The sequence below is a fragment of the Phoca vitulina genome, unplaced genomic scaffold, assembly GCF_004348235.1.
Source record: "Phoca vitulina isolate PV1807 unplaced genomic scaffold, GSC_HSeal_1.0 scaffold7, whole genome shotgun sequence".
Lineage (NCBI taxonomy): Eukaryota > Metazoa > Chordata > Mammalia > Carnivora > Phocidae > Phoca > Phoca vitulina.
The window spans coordinates 71,119,245-71,135,171 of NW_022589710.1; the positions used below are offsets into that span (position 1 = coordinate 71,119,245).

A 15,927-nucleotide genomic window follows, 5' to 3' on the forward strand; every position below is an offset into this window, starting at 1 on the left:
GAAAACAGAGGCAGCCCGGCCTGGGCGGGTTTCGGGGTCGGGGGCGGAGGGGGCTGGGGGGGGGGGGGGGGGGGGGGCTTTGGGCTGGGATCCTGCCCATCCCCCAGTCAGGCACCTCTTCCCCCCACCCCCCAACAGCAGCCAACACCCTTCAGCAGAGTGGAACCTGGGCCAGGACACCCCAGAGTGACCTCAGAATGCCTTGCCTTTGTGTCCTTAACAATGGTGCAGCCCAGTGGGGAACCAGCTCCCTTCTAAGCCGATAGACCCAATCAATTCTTTCTTCCCAACTGGGCTGGTAATGTGCGGCCATCTCCCCACCCAGTGGGTCTCGGGGTCCTTCCCCTGCCCCCGCATGGCCGAATGCTAGAGGGGGCCAGTGCAGCACGGCTCTGGCCACCCTGAGCTGCAGCTGCCATGGCTACTGCTGGCCAGCAGGAGCCCTGGGGGAGGGTGCGGGGCTGCCAGGGGACCCAAGCCCGCCTTGGACACGGGAGGGGGGGCTGACCAGCCTGTCCCAGCATCCTTGGGTAGAGTGGCCATGGGGATCTAAGCCTGTGCTGCCTCTGGGAAGGGAGTGGGGGCTGGGTCCTGGAGGCTGGCCCTGGCCTGGCTGGGCCGTGGGGAGCCAGCACCCAGGGCCCGGAGCCTGGGCCACCGGCAGCAGCACCCATGGGCCTCTGGGGGCAGGCAGTGAGCTGGCCAGACCCTCCTGCCTGCTCTGCCGGGGCCCTCGGGGAAGCCTGGCTTGCAACCTCTCTGTAAGGGGACCAGAAGATCTCTGCTGGTCCTTGGCCTCCTCTTGGGGCTCTGCCAGGGTGGCAGGGGCCCAGCCTGCCTGACCTCCTCCTCCCTGACGCTTCTGCTCAGACCCCTTCCCTTCGGAATTCCGGCTTGGCTCCAGCCTTTCTTCCTGCCCTCTCCTCCACCACCCTTTTCCTGCCGTGCTCTCCTGGGGAGGCCCCCCACACTTCCGTCCTTTAGGAGGTGGCCCAGTAGGCTGGCGGGGAGGGGGGGCGGGGGGGGCGGGGTGGTGGTGGCTGGGCCCCTAGCAGTTGGAGGCAGTGGGGTGGGGGTTCTCAGGGCTTATCCCGAGGAAACCGAATATAGACAGGTAGGCCTTCTATCCCATGGGGTGGGAGGGGATGGCACTAGCCCCCCCACAGGGGGCCCCCCATTCCCCTCAGCGGTGGGCTCCGCCAACTCCTTTAGGGCCCAATTAGGAGGGTTCAGGCATCTGCGAGGGAGGGCTAGGTGTGTGAGTGGGAAGCAGGTGTTTGAGGGAGGGCCAGGTGTGACACCGAGAGGACTAACAGGTGCTCCAGCAGTGATCCTTGGGGTGGGAGGGTGACCTAGACCCAGCAGGAGAGCAGGGACCCTGAGGGGCAGAGGGCGTGCGGTGGGCGCTGGGGGTTCCTGTGTGGGGTGGAAGGAGGAGGGGTGAGGCGGCTGCCACGGGAGGGCTCTGGGCTCTGGCCCTGACTTCCCCTCCTGCCCCCAGCTGAGAAGGTGAGCTCTCTGGGTAAGGATTGGCACAAGTTCTGTCTCAAGTGTGAGCGCTGCAACAAGACGCTGACCCCGGGGGGCCATGCCGAGGTGAGCCCCCTCCCCTGGGGCTGGGGGCGGGGAGTGGGGCTGTGGGCAGGGGGCCAGCCCTCACTCGGTGCTCCTCTGCCCAGCACGACGGGAAGCCGTTCTGCCACAAGCCCTGCTATGCCACGCTCTTCGGACCCAAAGGTGAGCTTGGTCCCCCTCCTCAGCCTGAGAACTGGCACCAGGAGGGGTGGCCAGCGTGCATCCTGGACCCACACTCCCCCTGCCCGCTCTCGACCCACCCCCACAATCCTCCCACCCTTGAAATCCTAGCATCCTCCATGCCCTTCCCAGGAATCTACCCGGCCGGCTGGCACCCTCGGGTGCGGGGAGCGGGGTGGGGGGTCCCGACCCTATAGAGTGGGCTGTGGAGGGCCCTTCTCGGAGAAGGTGGATGGGGTGGCCGCCCCTGCCCCCCGCCACAGCGTCTAGCTCCCCACAGGTGTGAACATCGGCGGCGCGGGCTCCTACATCTATGAGAAGCCCTCCGCCGAAGGACCTCAGGTCACTGGCCCCATCGAGGTGCCTGTGGTCCGGGCCGAGGAGCGCAAGGCCGGCGGTCCGCCCAAGGGGCCCAGCAAAGGTGGGCGGGGCGCGGTGTGGGGGAGGAGGGGCGTCCTGGCGGCCCTGCCCTGACCCGGGCTGCCGCTCGCGGTGTTCCCGCAGCCTCCAGCGTCACCACGTTCACGGGGGAACCCAACATGTGTCCTCGCTGCAACAAGAGGGTCTACTTTGGTGAGTGACTCCGCCCGCAGCAGCCGCTGGGGGGGTCTGCCCGGGAGGGTCCCCAGCTTCACCGTCTCTCCCCCCCCCAGCCGAGAAGGTGACCTCCCTGGGCAAGGACTGGCACCGCCCGTGCCTGCGCTGTGAGCGCTGTGGGAAGACCCTCACTCCAGGCGGGCACGCGGAGGTGAGGGGCGGGAGCGCCCGCGCCCAGGAGGTGGTGGGGGCAGGGCTGCGCGCGCGTGCGTGCGACCCGCGGGTGGGTGCTGCCCCCTGGTGGCCAGAGTGGGGGCCCGCGGGTGCACAGATGCTCCGAGGCCCCTCCCTCTCCACCGGGTGAGTGGCCGGGGGGAGGCGGCTGGGGGGGCTGGGGGGGAGGACTGGAGTCCCCGCTCAGTCCCCGTTCCGCCCCCAGCACGATGGCCAGCCCTACTGCCACAAGCCCTGCTATGGAATACTCTTCGGACCCAAGGGTGAGTGTGGCCAGGAGGGCGGGGGTCGAGCGCCCTGCCCCCACGGCACCCCACCACCTTGCGCCTTTGTCTGCAGGGGTGAACACTGGAGCTGTCGGCAGCTACATCTACGACAGAGACCCAGAGGGCAAAGTTCAGCCCTAGGCCACGGGCCCCTCCGCCCCCTGCCGGCCCCTGCTCCGGAGCCCACCGCCTGGCCCCGTGGGGGACAGCAGCTAGCTGCCGCCGTCCTCCCCGGCTCATCCTGCCTTGCAAGCCCAGGGCCTGCGTGTTGTGGGGGAGGAGACCCCCCGGGCTGTCTCTAGACCGGGCCTGCCCATCCCCGTTTCTCTGGCCTTTGTACCCCCCACCCCCCCCCCTTATCCTCTTTTGTGTCCTCATGGCTCTGTGTCCGCATGGACCCATGCGTCCCCGTGTGTCCCTTGTGTGTCTCCGTGGCCCTGGGTGGGTCTCTCTGAGGTGGCCATCCCACTCTCCCCTCCTGCTGCCCCAGGCCTGCCCCACAGTGTTCTTTCTGCTTCCCCTGCCCGTGACGGCCACAGCCACGCTCTTCACGGTGTTGCTCGGGCGGACCGAGGGCGTCCCTGCCAGGAGCCTGCCGCCCACGTCCCACACCCACCCTGCCTTGCAAGCGCTTGTCTGACACCCTCACGTGGCTCACACTAACCTGCTGAGACTGTCAATAAAGGGTTCGAGGATTGGGGGGCCGAGCGCTGTGTCTCTGGTGGTGGGGTGGATGTGAATCCGGGACAGCATCCCTTGGGCCATCCCCAGATGCTCCTGACACCTGGTGGGGGTGGGGTCCTGTTCCCAAGGTGGGTGGGGGTGGGTGGGAGGCAGGGAAGCTCTGGTTTGGGCTGTGGCCCCAACACTGCGTTGGGACAGGCAGCTGAGACAGGGACCAGGCCACGTAGAGGTGGGAGCTTGGCAAGCGCTCTGGGCTCGGGGTCCTGGTCCCCAGAACTGCCAGGAGACTCCTGGATCCATCAGAGACCCACGGCGAGGGAGGGGTCAGCCTCAGGAAAGAGCCCAGGGCCTGGCACGTGGGGGACGGGGCAAGGGGCCAGAGGAGGGGTCCTCTTCGGGAGTGCAGGGAGCTGGGCAGGGTGGGCAGGGGCAAGGACTGAGCCTGGAAGTGCAGTGGGCTCGGGTGGGGGAGGGGAGCGGCCAGATGAGACTGGTCTTGCTTAGCACTAGTGGGGGCCAAGGGGCAGAACGCGGGCAGCTGAGGGCCAGGACGTGAGGCTCGAGCCCCCTGTTCAGGTGCTCCCGCCCAACCAGTGTCCCTGTGTCTGGGTCTGCAGTGATAACGGAGTCACCCCCAGCCTCCCCAGGCAGTCCCGGCTCTGCCCTTTGAACCAGGACCCCTTGGCAACTGCCAGGAGCCCCTCCTCACGGTCTGTTCCCTTTACCTGCTGCTCCTGGACAGCCCACCAGAGGGCGTAGCTTCTCTTCCCCTCCTGGCGCTGGGGCAGAAACCAGGCGGACCCGCCCTGGCCCTTCCGGGCCCATGTACCCTGCTCCCCAGGACCAGCTCCCCGTGCCCCAGCCTGGCACAGGCCCCTCCCTGGCCCACCCTCCAGTCCACTGGCTCAGACCTAGCTGAGCTGATTGCGGTGGCCATTGTCCTGCGAACAGCCATCCGTGTCCCTGGGGGCGGATCGGCTGGCTCCAGGCCGCCTTCCTCCTAGGCAGTCCAGTCCAGGTGCCCACTGTGGGCAGAGTGTCTCCTCCCACCTGGCCAGCCTGGGAATGCAGCCAGAATGTGCTGGGCAAGTGGCCTGCGGGGGGTGGGTGGGTGGGGGGACACTGGAGCAGGTACCCCAGGGGCAGCCAGCGTCCACCCCAGGCAGGTGCGGGCACTTGGTGCAAGCTCAGCGGAAGGCCGCCGCCTACGGCCGGGCCTGACTCCCTGGTCGGGGGGACATCTGGGGGAGATTCCAGACTTCCTGAGCGCAGGCTGCCCAGCCTCGCTGCGGTGTTGGTCGGGAAATTCCTGCCCCCTGCCGCGTGGGGAGCTGCTAGGGGCACAGCTCGGGCCCTCCCTCGGGAGCCTCCAGTGGAAACTATGTGGGGAGGAGACGTGGTAGGCAGCGCGCCCTTTCCCCAAAGCCCGAGCGACCGCGGCCTCTTGTGGGTGAAATCCCGCTGGGCAGCGCGGGGGTGAGGGGCAGGGATCGCCTCAGGGACGACGAGCCCCGGCCCCGCCCGGGACACAGTGCGCCCCAGCCTCCGGGGCTGGCGGGGGGAAGGCGCGTCCCATTTCCTGCGGGCTGAGGATGACGCGCCGCCTGTTTGTTTCCCAGCGGTTGTCATGGAAACCGGGGCGGTGCCGCTCCCCTGGGTCCGGCGCGCGTCGCTAGGCGTGTCGGTGGGACAGCCCGTGCCCCTGCGCTGCCGCGGCCTCCTCGGTGGCACCGGCTCCAGGACGCCCCGACAAGTCAGGTGCCTCCTCCGACGCCCGCAGCCCCCGACGCTCCGGCAAGATGCAGGGGTCGCGGGAATGGGCCTGTGTGCTCGGGCGCGCGCCTCGCCGCTGCCCCTCGCCCGGCCTCCACCTCCACCCCTCCATTCCGTGCCACCCAGTGAGGCGGCCCTGAAATGCCATCTAACAGCCCTTCCCCGTCCAGAAGCCCAGGGCTGCTCATGGCGCCCAGGCCTGCTTCACCGACCTGCTCGCCAGCTGAACCCCACCTCCCACCAGTCCAGGCTTCTAGAGCTTGGGAAAGCCCGGCACCTTCAAGGTGGTGTGCCTTCCACCTCTGACCTGGGCCAGGGTGGCCCTGGCTGGTGTCCCCAGTTGCTGTGGGGCCTGCTCTGCCTGCTCCTCCCTCTGCCCCCACTTCCCTGAGGTCCAGATCCCAGATTCCCGGGTCCTGGACTCCCAGCCTGGCTCCCTCCAGGCCCTGCCCAGGTTCCCCTGGGTCAGTGACCCCCAGCATCAGCCCTCGGCAGCCCTTCCCCAGCTGGACGCTCCCTGAGGACCCCACCCAGTTCAGGCTAGCCCCCCTGAATTTCTTTAGGACTGGTGGAGGGGGGCAGGACTGCTTCCTGTCCCTGGTTCTAAGCACCAGCTCACCGGCCACCGGCTGTGGCCCCGGGGGCTGAGTGTCAAGGAATCAGTGGACTGCTGGGGGCTGGGCCAGGTGAGGACTGGCATGGGACCGGGACAACCAGGTGCAGGGAGCCCGTTTTCCCAGGGCTTGGCTGGCTTCCCGGAGAGGGGGGAGGGGGCTCAGGGCCCATGAAAAGGCTCAGCTGCTGGGCTGGTGAGGCTAGAATTTGAGGCAGTTCTGTATGGGCTTTGGCTCCAGGACACAGATTCTTGGAACAAGGCTCAGCCTTCAGGGAGAGGAGGGGTCACCCGATCTGGCTGGACTGTGGACCCCAGGCAGGGCTGCCGGAGGGAGCGCAAGTTTGTGTCTGCAAGCCACTCCTGCTTCCAAGAGGGCACTGCCCTCTCACCTGTTCTGGGTGAGGCCCGGGTGGACAGGAGCAGAGTCCTTCTGGGCAAGTGCAGTGTCTGAGGGGGCAAGGAGGGGCCGTCCAGGGCCCAGCAGACCCACTCTGGGGCAGAACCTCAGAGCAGACAGGGGGTCCCGGGGGACAAGCGGCTGAAAATAGGCCCTGGGAATGTCTGAGTGTCCATGACTCAGCTGAGCCTGGGGGAGGGGCAGGGGGTGGACACTGGAGAGGGAGCCCAGCAGTTGCCCCGGGGCATTTGGCCATTCAGCCTTAGGAGGGAACAACCTTACACCTGTCCACATCCCTGCTTGTCCACATTGAGGAAGGGGCCTGGAGGCCGGGGCACCGGGTAGGGGCTTGGAGGATGGTGGAGGAGGCCAGACCACAGAGGGAGGGAGTGCAGGAGGGGCTGTCCAGCTCCGGCAGCAGAATTTTACCGGTGGCAGTGGGTGGCCGGCCCCATGGGTGGATTCCTCAGTGGTCACTGGGGTCCGGCCCTGCCTTCACTGGTTCTCTCAGGTGCCTGGAGCCCAAGCACTGCTGGGGAGCTGCCTCTGGGCCCTCTCCGCAATTGTCCTGCAGGGCAGGTCCCTCCTGGTTGCCATCTGGGTCCCCGGCCAGGCCTGGGCGGTGCATGGACAGGCAAGGGCATGGGGGTGTGCAGAGGGAAGGGTGAGCAGACAGAGGTGGCCTCGGTTGGTGTACCCAGAACCCCACTGCTGCCTCCCCCAGGTCTTGGGGTCCTGGGGTGCCCTCGTGCTGTCCTGGTGCCAGGCGGGGCCTTCTGGGCACAGAGGCAGCCTGGGGCAAGCAGCTGAGTTGCTCGGCGTCTCCGTCCTGGCCACTTTGTCCCTCAGGCCCCAGACACAGCCCCATGCGGGCTGGTTGCACTGGGGGGGGAGGGGGGAGGGTACGTTAGGAGGCTCACTGTGTCCTCCATTTGTTCAGGGAACAAAGGCCAACCGCACCCCCAGAAGAGTGGGGCGAGGGGTGGAAGTCTGGGCAGGGTAGATTTAGGTCTTGACTGGCCTGGGGGTTCTCAGTCAGGTTGACCGCCTGCCCCAGGTCAGTCCTCCCCGACAGGTGCATCCGAGCCAGGTGAGCTGATGCGAGTAGGAGGCCTTGCACGTGGTGGGGCCCCGGTCTCCAGGGAGGCTGTCAGGGCCCCGACTGGTACCCAGCCAAGCCTGAGATGGGGGTGCGCCTGGACATAGAGTCGGGGGGCTGATGGGGGCTGCCGCTGCTGAGGGGTTCCCATCCTCACAGGCAGGCAAGATGGGTGGGGAGCTTGGGGGGATTGGAGGAGCATGCCAGTCTGTGGCTGACGATTTGGGAGGGTTGCAGCGAGTGTGAGTGTGTGTGTGCATGAGAGTGTGTCTGAGTGTCTGGAACAACTGTGCCGTGTACCAACCAGAGGGCCAGTCACATGGCCCTTGGCCCCCTTTGGCATCCACCCCTCACTCTGCAGCCCTGTGACCATGGCAACGGGAAATAACAACAAGGAAAGCTGGCAAGAACCTCATCACCCCAGTTTTCAAAGGGGGGGCTCCCCCATGGTGGGCGGGGTTGTGGTCACAGTGAGGGGGTCATCCCTGGGACGGGGTGGGTGGAGAAGCGGACAGGGCTGGCCCACGGCTCCGCCTGCCTGGAGCCTGCAGGTGGGCTGGGGGTGAGGGCTGGGCGGGAAACATGGCAAGGCAGCTGGGATACCCAGACAGACGCACTCATACACAGCCGTGTCTGCGGACAGCAGGACACACGCGGGCACAGCCAGCACCCTGTGCGTGGTCCAGCCCCCTGCTAGAGGTGGAGGCAGCCCTGCCCTGGAGCCCAGGCCTCTGCCCAGCGCACCCCTGCAGGGCAGCCTTCTCAGGAAGCTGCAAGGGGGTACATGTGACCAGTGTGGCCAGAGCCCCGTGATCCACTGTGACAGAAGCCCACCCCCACCCCTGCCTCACCAGTGGTCTTGGGCCCAGGGCCCTTGTCGTCCTGCTGCCGCCCCTGCCTCTCTGGCCTGTCTACACTTCTGTCCCCTGCTGTGTCCGTGCTTCTGTGAGTCCCTCTGCCTCGCCTTCCACTCTCCTGCTCTTGACCAGCTCTGCCTCTCTCCAGATCTGGAGCCAGGAGGTGAGGGAAGTCAGGACCCACCCCAGTTACCCCCACCAGTCTGCAGCAGCATCGGGCGCAGGCCAGGGAGACACCGAGGGACTGGCGGGGGTGGTGGGGGAGGCTGGGCTGGTGGTCTTACCTGCAGAACCCATGCTGAGGTCCAGCGCCGGGCACAGACGTGACGGTGTCGAGGCTTCAAGGCTGGAGCAGGCCAGTGTCCATGGGGGGGAGTCTGGGGGCTCCGCCGTGCACGGGGTGCACCCCCCCACTCCTGAGGGCAATGGGCAGCCAGCCACTGAGGGTTTCTGGGATGCGGTGCGAGCCTTGCAGACCCCAGGGCTTGCCGAGTCCAGCTGGGGGCAGAGCTGTGGCCTCGGGAGGGGGTCCCGGGGAGCAGGGGGCGGCCGGAGGGAAGCGTGAGGAGCAGGACATGAGGGTGTGGGGTCTGGTGTGCCCTCCTCACAGGGGGTTTGGCCCTTAAACCCCGGGGGCTGCCACCCTCACCCAAGCCAGGCCCCACTGGGGTGTGGGGGATGGGGGCACCCATGGTTTCCCTCCCCTCTCCCAGGGCCAGGCAAGAGGCCTATGGGGGGTAGGTGGGCTTTAGGGAGGGTGAGGTTGGAGGCACTGGGTGCTCAGGGCTGAGTGCCTTTGTGGGGAGGCCAGGAGCCCCTGGGTCCTGTTAGAGGATGGTCTCCAGCACCTTCCCTGAAGATGGGGCCTGGAGAGGCTCTGAGACGTCTTGTTTTGAGAGATGGGTGTGTCATGGGGAGATGAGGAGGATGGTAGCTGAAGGGAGGGGCCCCGGACAAAGGGGAGGAAGGGGAGGAGGAGCAGATTCGCCGGGGCCTGGACTGGAAGAGAAGCGGAGTAGGCGCCCAGGAGCCAAGAAACTGGGTGTGGGCCTCTGAGCCGGGAGGTGAAGGGTCCTCAGAGAGGGGGACGGCCCCTCCCCAGGGGAGGGGGAGAAGGTGGACTGGCTGCCAGTGACCAGGAGGGAGGACGGTTCGGAGAAGCAATGCCCTACTCCACCCACCCAGGCCTGGGCTAAAAGGAGGGTGGGAGACCCCACCGGGCCCCTGGGCCCTCTCCACTCCCGGGGTGGGTGGAGTCGGACTGTCTCCACCTGGCACCAGCCCCCACTTGCCCTAGGCGGCGGACAGGAACCACTCCCGCCGTGCCCCCTGGGGCGCTTCCCGCAGAGATAAGGAGCCCTCCCTACACGAGATGCCCTGGACGTGGCCGCGTCCACCATCCCCGGCAAAGCCCCCCGCCCCCGCACGGATCGCTGTTACCGCGGAGGGAGGGGACGCCCCGTCTCGGAGTCCCCTCTTCTAAATTCCCCGGGCTGCTGTCCAATGGTCTTCCCAGGCAGCGGCGGGGGTGGGGAGCTCGAAGAGCCGGGATGTCCCGTGGGGATGGGGAACTGGGGAGCGGCGGGCCTCCTGGCTCCGCGTGTGCTCAAGGCCGGCGGGGAGTTTTGGGGGGGTACCAGGCTGAGACGTCCCTGGTAATTTGTCCCCAACTCTGTCTGGGACGGGGTCGGGTCAAAGTGTGTGGGGAGAAGTTCGCCCACGCTGGTTTGCATCTATTTGCATTTTAGCGGTGACTCGCCCCCTCCCTGGCTCCCAAATATCTGGGGGCTCGGGCACGTGCCGGCGGGCTGGGGCTAGGGCTGGGGAGCGCCATCCTGGCCCTGGGGAGCCCCTTCCCTAGATCCTGGACCTTAGGCGAGTGGCGGGGCTGCAGCCCCCGGAGGAGCCCCGCCCCTTCAGTGCATCCCCACGGATCCCGCGCGCTCCCTGGACACGCCGCCCGACCCCACCCCACCCCCGCTCGGTAGTCGGCTAGGCCCGGGTGCAGCCCGAAGGTGGGGGTGGACCAGAGGACCTTTCTTAGCTGATTGGCCTGGAACCCAGGTCCTTGGGTCCAGATCTCGGACTCAGGGGGCGGGTCTCGAAGGGCGGGTCTCAAAGGGGCGGGGTCTTGGGGTCCCTGAAAGGCGCGCACCCGGCCGGACCCACCCAGTCCGGCTCTCCTGTCTGTTCCTGCCCACACGTCCGCGCCGGACCTCCAGCCGCCATGCCTAAGTGCCCCAAGTGCGACAAGGAGGTGTACTTTGGTGAGCGCTCCCCGCCTACCCCAGCTCACCCCCCCGGCCGGGAGCGCGCCGCCCCACGCCGCCCCCACTAGGAAGCGCGGCCCAGGGACGACCCGGCGGGGCCTCTCGGGAGGGCCGGGCGCGCCGGGGGACCCTGGGGCTGCGTGCCGGGAGCCGACACTTCAGCCCTGCCGGCCACCGCCTGGGTGTGCGGGTCAGGACCCCGGCGTCCGATGGCCCTCTGTCTCTGCTGATTCGGTGTCTCCGCCCCGCTGTCTCTTCCTGTCGGTCCCGCTGGGTCTCGCCTGTCTGGGTGCCCCCTTCTCTGGGGCTCCCCAGCTCTCCCGTCCCCCCTCGGCGTGCCCTGGGCGGGGACCGCGCGACAGAGGGAGAAACGCTGCGTTCTAGCCGCCCCTCCCACCGCTAAGTAGAAACAGACGCGGAAACCGGCGCCCGGGGCGCGATCCCGGGAGCGCTGAGAACCGGGTGCAGCCTCCCTGTCCCGCGGCCCGGGGCCCACCCGGGGGAGAGGCGGGAGGAAGTGGGGAGTGTCTCTCCCACCTTCGCCCTGAGAAGGGCGCCCTGCACCCCCCACCCCCACACCGCGGCGGGTCACCCAGGCCCCCACCCCTGGCCCTCGAGGCCTCCTCCTATAGCACCAGCCGGCGCCCCCTCCCGTTTGTTTGGCGGGATTGGCCTAGGGCCCTGGGGATGCCCCTCCCTACTGACGGGGGCCACCAGGCGGGCGTGGGTGAGACCCAGGGCAGAGGCAACTGGAGAAGGCTGGTGTGTGTGTGGGGGGGGTGCCCTGTGACCCCAGAGCAGGGTCTCATGGGGGGGGGTGCTGTCTGTGTCTCTGCAGCTGAGCGGGTGACCTCTCTGGGGAAGGACTGGCATCGGCCTTGCCTGAAGTGTGAGAAATGTGGAAAGACGCTGACGTCAGGGGGCCACGCTGAGGTAGGTGGGGCCTGGAGGGCAGCAGGGGCGCAGGGTTGGGGCGCACAGCCCCTCACGGCCCTTCTCTCTGCAGCATGAAGGCAAGCCTTACTGCAACCACCCCTGCTATGCCTCCATGTTCGGGCCTAAAGGTACGCTTCCCCGCCCCTGCCCTGGCCCCCCACCCAGCCCCGGCCACCCCTAACCTGCCTACTCGTTTTGTCTGCAGGCTTTGGGCGGGGTGGAGCTGAGAGTCACACTTTCAAATAGACCCAGGTACATTTCCCCAGCCCAGACCATCAGGCCTTTGGGATGGCCCCCCCACGCCTGAGTGCCGTCTGACTGCTCACTGGGCCTGCACTCACCTCTGTCTCTGTCTCTCTCTGCGCAGGTCATGGAAACGCTGTCCCTGGCTGCCCAGCGGGCCACTGCCTTTCCAGGCTGATGGCAGGCCTTATCCCTAGGCACCCGGGGCCCCCGTCGACTCCCATGCCCTCAATAAAGCTGAACACTCAGAATCCCTGCCCGCGTGTGCGGAGGTGGGGGGCAGGGGGGTGTGTCTGGACGGGGGGATGGTGGCGCGGAGCTGCAGCTGGCCGCTCTGTCTCCAAGCCCTGCCAGGGCCACTGGCTCTTCCTGCTGCAGCCGGCCTTGCTGCCCATCGCCCTGGCCGGGTGCTGTGCTGGGGGCCACCTCAGGCTGAAGCTTCCTGTACCAGGCAGGCGGCTGGGCACCCTGGAAGGCCCCATGTGGCTCAGCTCTCCAGTGCCCAGCCCCGCAAATGCCCCAGCCCTCCAGAGGTTCTGGGATGGGCCCAAGGGAGGGTCAACAGGTCAGCGGGAACATGAGGCCTAAGAGTCAGTGGGTGGTGGCCACAGGGAGAATTAGCTGTGCTCACCCTGGTTCCGTTTTTGAGCTCTGGGGGAGTTGTGGTGGGGAGTCCTTGCCTGCTCTCTCCACTTCCTGCCCCACCCTTGTCCCCATTACCCACCGGCCTTGATGGACCAGGCCAGCCACGTTCCTGCTGGAGCATGCACTTGGACAAGCCCCCTTCCTCCCCACCCCAGTACTGAGTGGCCAGCCACTAAATGGAGAATTGGAGGACTGGCTGGGCCATGCATAGTTGGGGGCTTTCTGGAAACTTCCATGTCAATTCTGGCAGCACCTGCAGACTGGGCCTCACTCAGTGAGGGCCTCCCCATTCCCTCCCCTGGCCACTCAGACTCCAGCCCTGGCAGAGGGCCACCCCTCCCAGGCCTCGGCCCTGCTGCAGGCCTGAGCTGGACAGTCTGTTGAGGGGTCTCAAGGGCCACCTGTAGGGTGGGGCTAGGTTACTGGCTGACTCACAGAACTGCAAGAGGTGGGAGCCAGAGTTCATCTGCAGGGACCGGGTGGGAAAGTGCTAAGGTGAGGCAGGGTTTCTCAGTGGACAGCGGGAGGGTGGGGGCTGGGGGCTTGGAGATTCAGCGGGGTGTTGTGCCAGAGTGAGGAGTCGGGGTACACAGGGAGGAGCAGCGCTGAACCAGGTCGTAGAGGCTCCCGCCTCCTACCGGTTCCGGGGCTGGGCTCTGGCGTAGCTCGCAGCTAGGTGGGGCAGAGGCAGGACGAGTGCTGAGATCTGACGCCTGCGGGCGGAGGGGGTCAGGGCGCAGGTGGAGAAAAGCGCTTCTGATGAAGGCCCAGAGAGAAGGGCCGGTGGGCTGGGCGGCTGGGTCAAGAATGTGGTCTTCATTCTGAAGGCCGCAGGGCGCTCCACCTGGCGTCCGCAGAGTGGCCTGCGGAGACCAGACCGGGCCGAGCTGAAGGGGCCGGCGGTGGGGCGGGGGCGGGCCTCCTGGGAGGTTGCGGTGGTAGTCGGCAGTGCCCGGGACGGAAGCGGGCGAAGGTGAGGACGCGTGGGGGGGGGTCGCCGGGACCCGCCCGGACGCACTTCCTGCAGGCGTGGCCACGGCCGGCGGGTGGAGGGGTGCGTGGGCAGGGCCGGCGGGGAGGGCTGGTGGCTCGGTCCCTTCCACCGCTTCGGGGACGTGTAGTTTACACGCCACACGTTCAGAATTCTCCCGTGCGGTTCGCCGGCTCTAACCAATGCGCAGGGCTCTGCAGCCCGTCCCTGGGGCCCGAGCGCCGTCCGCGCGGGCCATCTCGCGCGCGCACCGTAGACACGCGGCCGCGCTGCGCGCCCGGCTTCCTTCACGCGCCGGGACGTCCGTGCGCACAGCCGGGCTCTGAGACCGCCGCCGCCAGACTGCTCCGCCAGGGGCCGCGGAAGGAGCGGCTCAGCGTGCAGCTCAGCCAGGCCGGGGGGCCCGCGCCGGAGTCCGGGTGTGGGCTTGGGGCGCGGAGGGGCCGCCCGCACCCCACGGGAACCCCTGGCGCGCCGGCCGGGCCGGGCTTCGCGGAGGCCGAGGGGCTCTCGCGCGGGTCGGTGGCGCCCGGCTGCGCTGCGCTCCCGGCCGCAGGGGGCGCCCGGGGCGGGGCCGCGGGCACTCCGGCGGTTCCTAGGCTGCCTTTTGGCGCAAGGTTGGCTGAGGCGCTGATTGGTGGGGTCTGAGCTAGGCGGGTGTCGGGTTTCGACGCGATTGGGCCGCAAGGGCGGACCCCGCGGAGCTGTCGACGCCAATTGGTCGCTGCCGCACAGGAAATGCCTCCGCAGTGGACAGAACAGACTGCACTCAAAGGCCTGGGCACCGCTCATTGGGCCGGCGCCGGAGGCGTGCCCCCGCCCGCTCGGTGACTGGGCGACGGCCCAGTAGGGACGGCACCTGCGCGGTGATTGGACGCCGGGAGTCCCCGGCTGCCGCGGCGCGCCATCCGAGGGAAGCCGGCCGCATGGGGCGGCGGCGGCTCCGGGGGCACCGGGGAGACGCGGTCGGGGCCCTGCCCGAGGCCATCGCCGCGCTGAGTCAGACGCTGCCCGCCGGGCCCAGCCCCGAGATCTTCCGCCGCGCCAAGTTCGACCGTCCGGAGGCGGTGAGGCCCGCGGGGCAGGCGGCGGGGTCCGGCGGGGGCCCGGGCGGACGCAGGGAGGCGGCTGGCCCCGCTGAATGCCGCTCTTTGATCCCTCCAGGCCCCGGCGCTCTGGCAGCTGCTCTTCCGCGTGCTCTCGCCGCTGCCCCCCGACGGCGCCTCGGCCTCCCCGGCCTCCCCGGCCTCCCCGGCCCTGGGTAAGCCCCGCCTTCCCCGTAAGGCCCGCCTGCTCACCGTGAAGTCCACCTGCTCACGCAAGCCCCGCCCCCGGTTAGCCCACCCGCCCCCATTAGCCACGCCCCAACATTAAGTCACGCCCCTGCGGGCTCCGGCTCTGTCCACTCACAGACCCTGTGGCTGGGTCCGCCTCCTGTAAAGCTCCAGCCCGGTTAGCCCCGCCTCCCTGGTAAGAACCCGCCCCTGCGGACCTTGGCCCCGCCCACTCCACCTCCTCGGGCAAAGCCCCTCCCACCGTATAAGCCCCGCTCCCATTAGCCCTGGCCCCCTCATCCTGAGTCCCGATTGTTCCCTCCAAACCTGGCTTCTGCTTGGGAGTCATGCGGGGTCTCTCCCAGTGGGCGGCCCCCTGAGCAGGCGGCTCCCCCATCCCCAGAGGCCCAAGTCCACCTGGTGAAGTCGGCGCTGCGCTCCCAGGGCTACCCCAGGAGGGCGCTGGCACAGCTCCCCGAGAACGGCTCCCAGGGCAGCCGCGAGCTTCTGCTGGCCCTGGCCTGGCTCCTGGCCCGCGGGCCCCTGCTCGAGCAGCTGCTGGCCCAGACGCGCGTGCGGCTGGGCGACGAGATACCCCTGTGCGAGGTGCGTATGCTGTGAGGGGGCGTGGGGCTGGGTCCTGGCGGGGAGCCTGGGTTCAGCCTGGGCCAGCCCTCAGGGCAGCCCTGTGGGGGTCGGCATTGCCATCCCCCTGCTCCCGCCTTCTCCCCTGCCCCTCCTTTCGGGCAGGGTGGGGTGTGTGCTCACAGGGTGTGGCCCCCAAGTCTCCGCTTGGCACCCCTGGGGGCCCTCGGCTCTCCCTCCAGGAGCCTCTTCTCTGTCTCCCTTGGGGTCTCCGCAGAGGATATGGGAACAGGGTGTGACCCTTGTGCCCTCTCCAGTGTGAAGCCCTGGCCAGTGCGGGCCCACTCCCGCCCCGCGGGGAAGCAGATGGCCCTGTGGACATACGCCACTTGCAGTGGCTGATGGGAAAGCTGCGGTTCCAGTGGCGAAACCTGATCACCAGTCAGCAGGAGCAGTGTGCCCTCCTGGGAAAGGTATTGTCACCTGAGGATTGTCCACCCAGGAGCACTTACTCTCCAGGCTACAGGCTGTCGGCTCCCTCCCTCTCTGCCTGAGGCCTGGATGGACCCGGAAGTCATCAGAGGCCTCAGGCTCTATCTCTGAGCAGAAATGGGCTCTGGGCCCTGGGGGAGCCGCTGTTGCCGGGGCCTGTTTCCGGGAGGAAGGTACCCCTTCCTCCTGCCACATCCTGGGTGTAGGCTGATGGGCAGTGGGCAGCTTCTGTAGGGTTCCTGAGGGCTGGGAGGCTCAGCTGGGGGGGCACAG

General features: G+C 68.2%; 3 protein-coding genes across 3 annotated transcripts in view; all 3 read left to right on the plus strand.

Annotated features, from left to right (window-relative positions):
• CRIP2 (cysteine rich protein 2) overlaps positions 1-3,499 on the plus strand; it is a 4,978-nt gene extending 1,479 nt beyond the window's left edge. Inside the window, exons 2-8 of the mRNA XM_032404678.1 lie at positions 1,502-1,596; positions 1,680-1,737; positions 2,036-2,176; positions 2,260-2,328; positions 2,409-2,503; positions 2,732-2,789; positions 2,866-3,499. Of these exons, the coding sequence (XP_032260569.1) occupies positions 1,502-1,596; positions 1,680-1,737; positions 2,036-2,176; positions 2,260-2,328; positions 2,409-2,503; positions 2,732-2,789; positions 2,866-2,933 (584 nt within the window). The 3' untranslated portion in view covers positions 2,934-3,499. The remainder of the gene's footprint in view (positions 1-1,501; positions 1,597-1,679; positions 1,738-2,035; positions 2,177-2,259; positions 2,329-2,408; positions 2,504-2,731; positions 2,790-2,865) is intronic.
• Positions 3,500-10,382: 6,883 nt separating this feature from the next.
• Positions 10,383-11,912, plus strand: CRIP1 (cysteine rich protein 1). The gene is made up of 5 exons (XM_032404680.1): positions 10,383-10,485; positions 11,327-11,421; positions 11,495-11,552; positions 11,630-11,676; positions 11,792-11,912. Exons 1-4 carry the CDS (start codon positions 10,446-10,448, stop codon positions 11,668-11,670), a joined length of 234 nt encoding a protein of 77 aa, XP_032260571.1. The 5' UTR covers positions 10,383-10,445; the 3' UTR covers positions 11,671-11,676; positions 11,792-11,912.
• Positions 11,913-13,980: 2,068 nt separating this feature from the next.
• Positions 13,981-15,927, plus strand: part of TEDC1 (tubulin epsilon and delta complex 1) — a 13,010-nt gene continuing 11,063 nt past the window's right edge. Inside the window, exons 1-4 of the mRNA XM_032404681.1 lie at positions 13,981-14,370; positions 14,468-14,564; positions 14,981-15,183; positions 15,480-15,635. Coding sequence (XP_032260572.1) covers positions 14,230-14,370; positions 14,468-14,564; positions 14,981-15,183; positions 15,480-15,635 — 597 coding nt within the window. The 5' untranslated portion in view covers positions 13,981-14,229. The remainder of the gene's footprint in view (positions 14,371-14,467; positions 14,565-14,980; positions 15,184-15,479; positions 15,636-15,927) is intronic.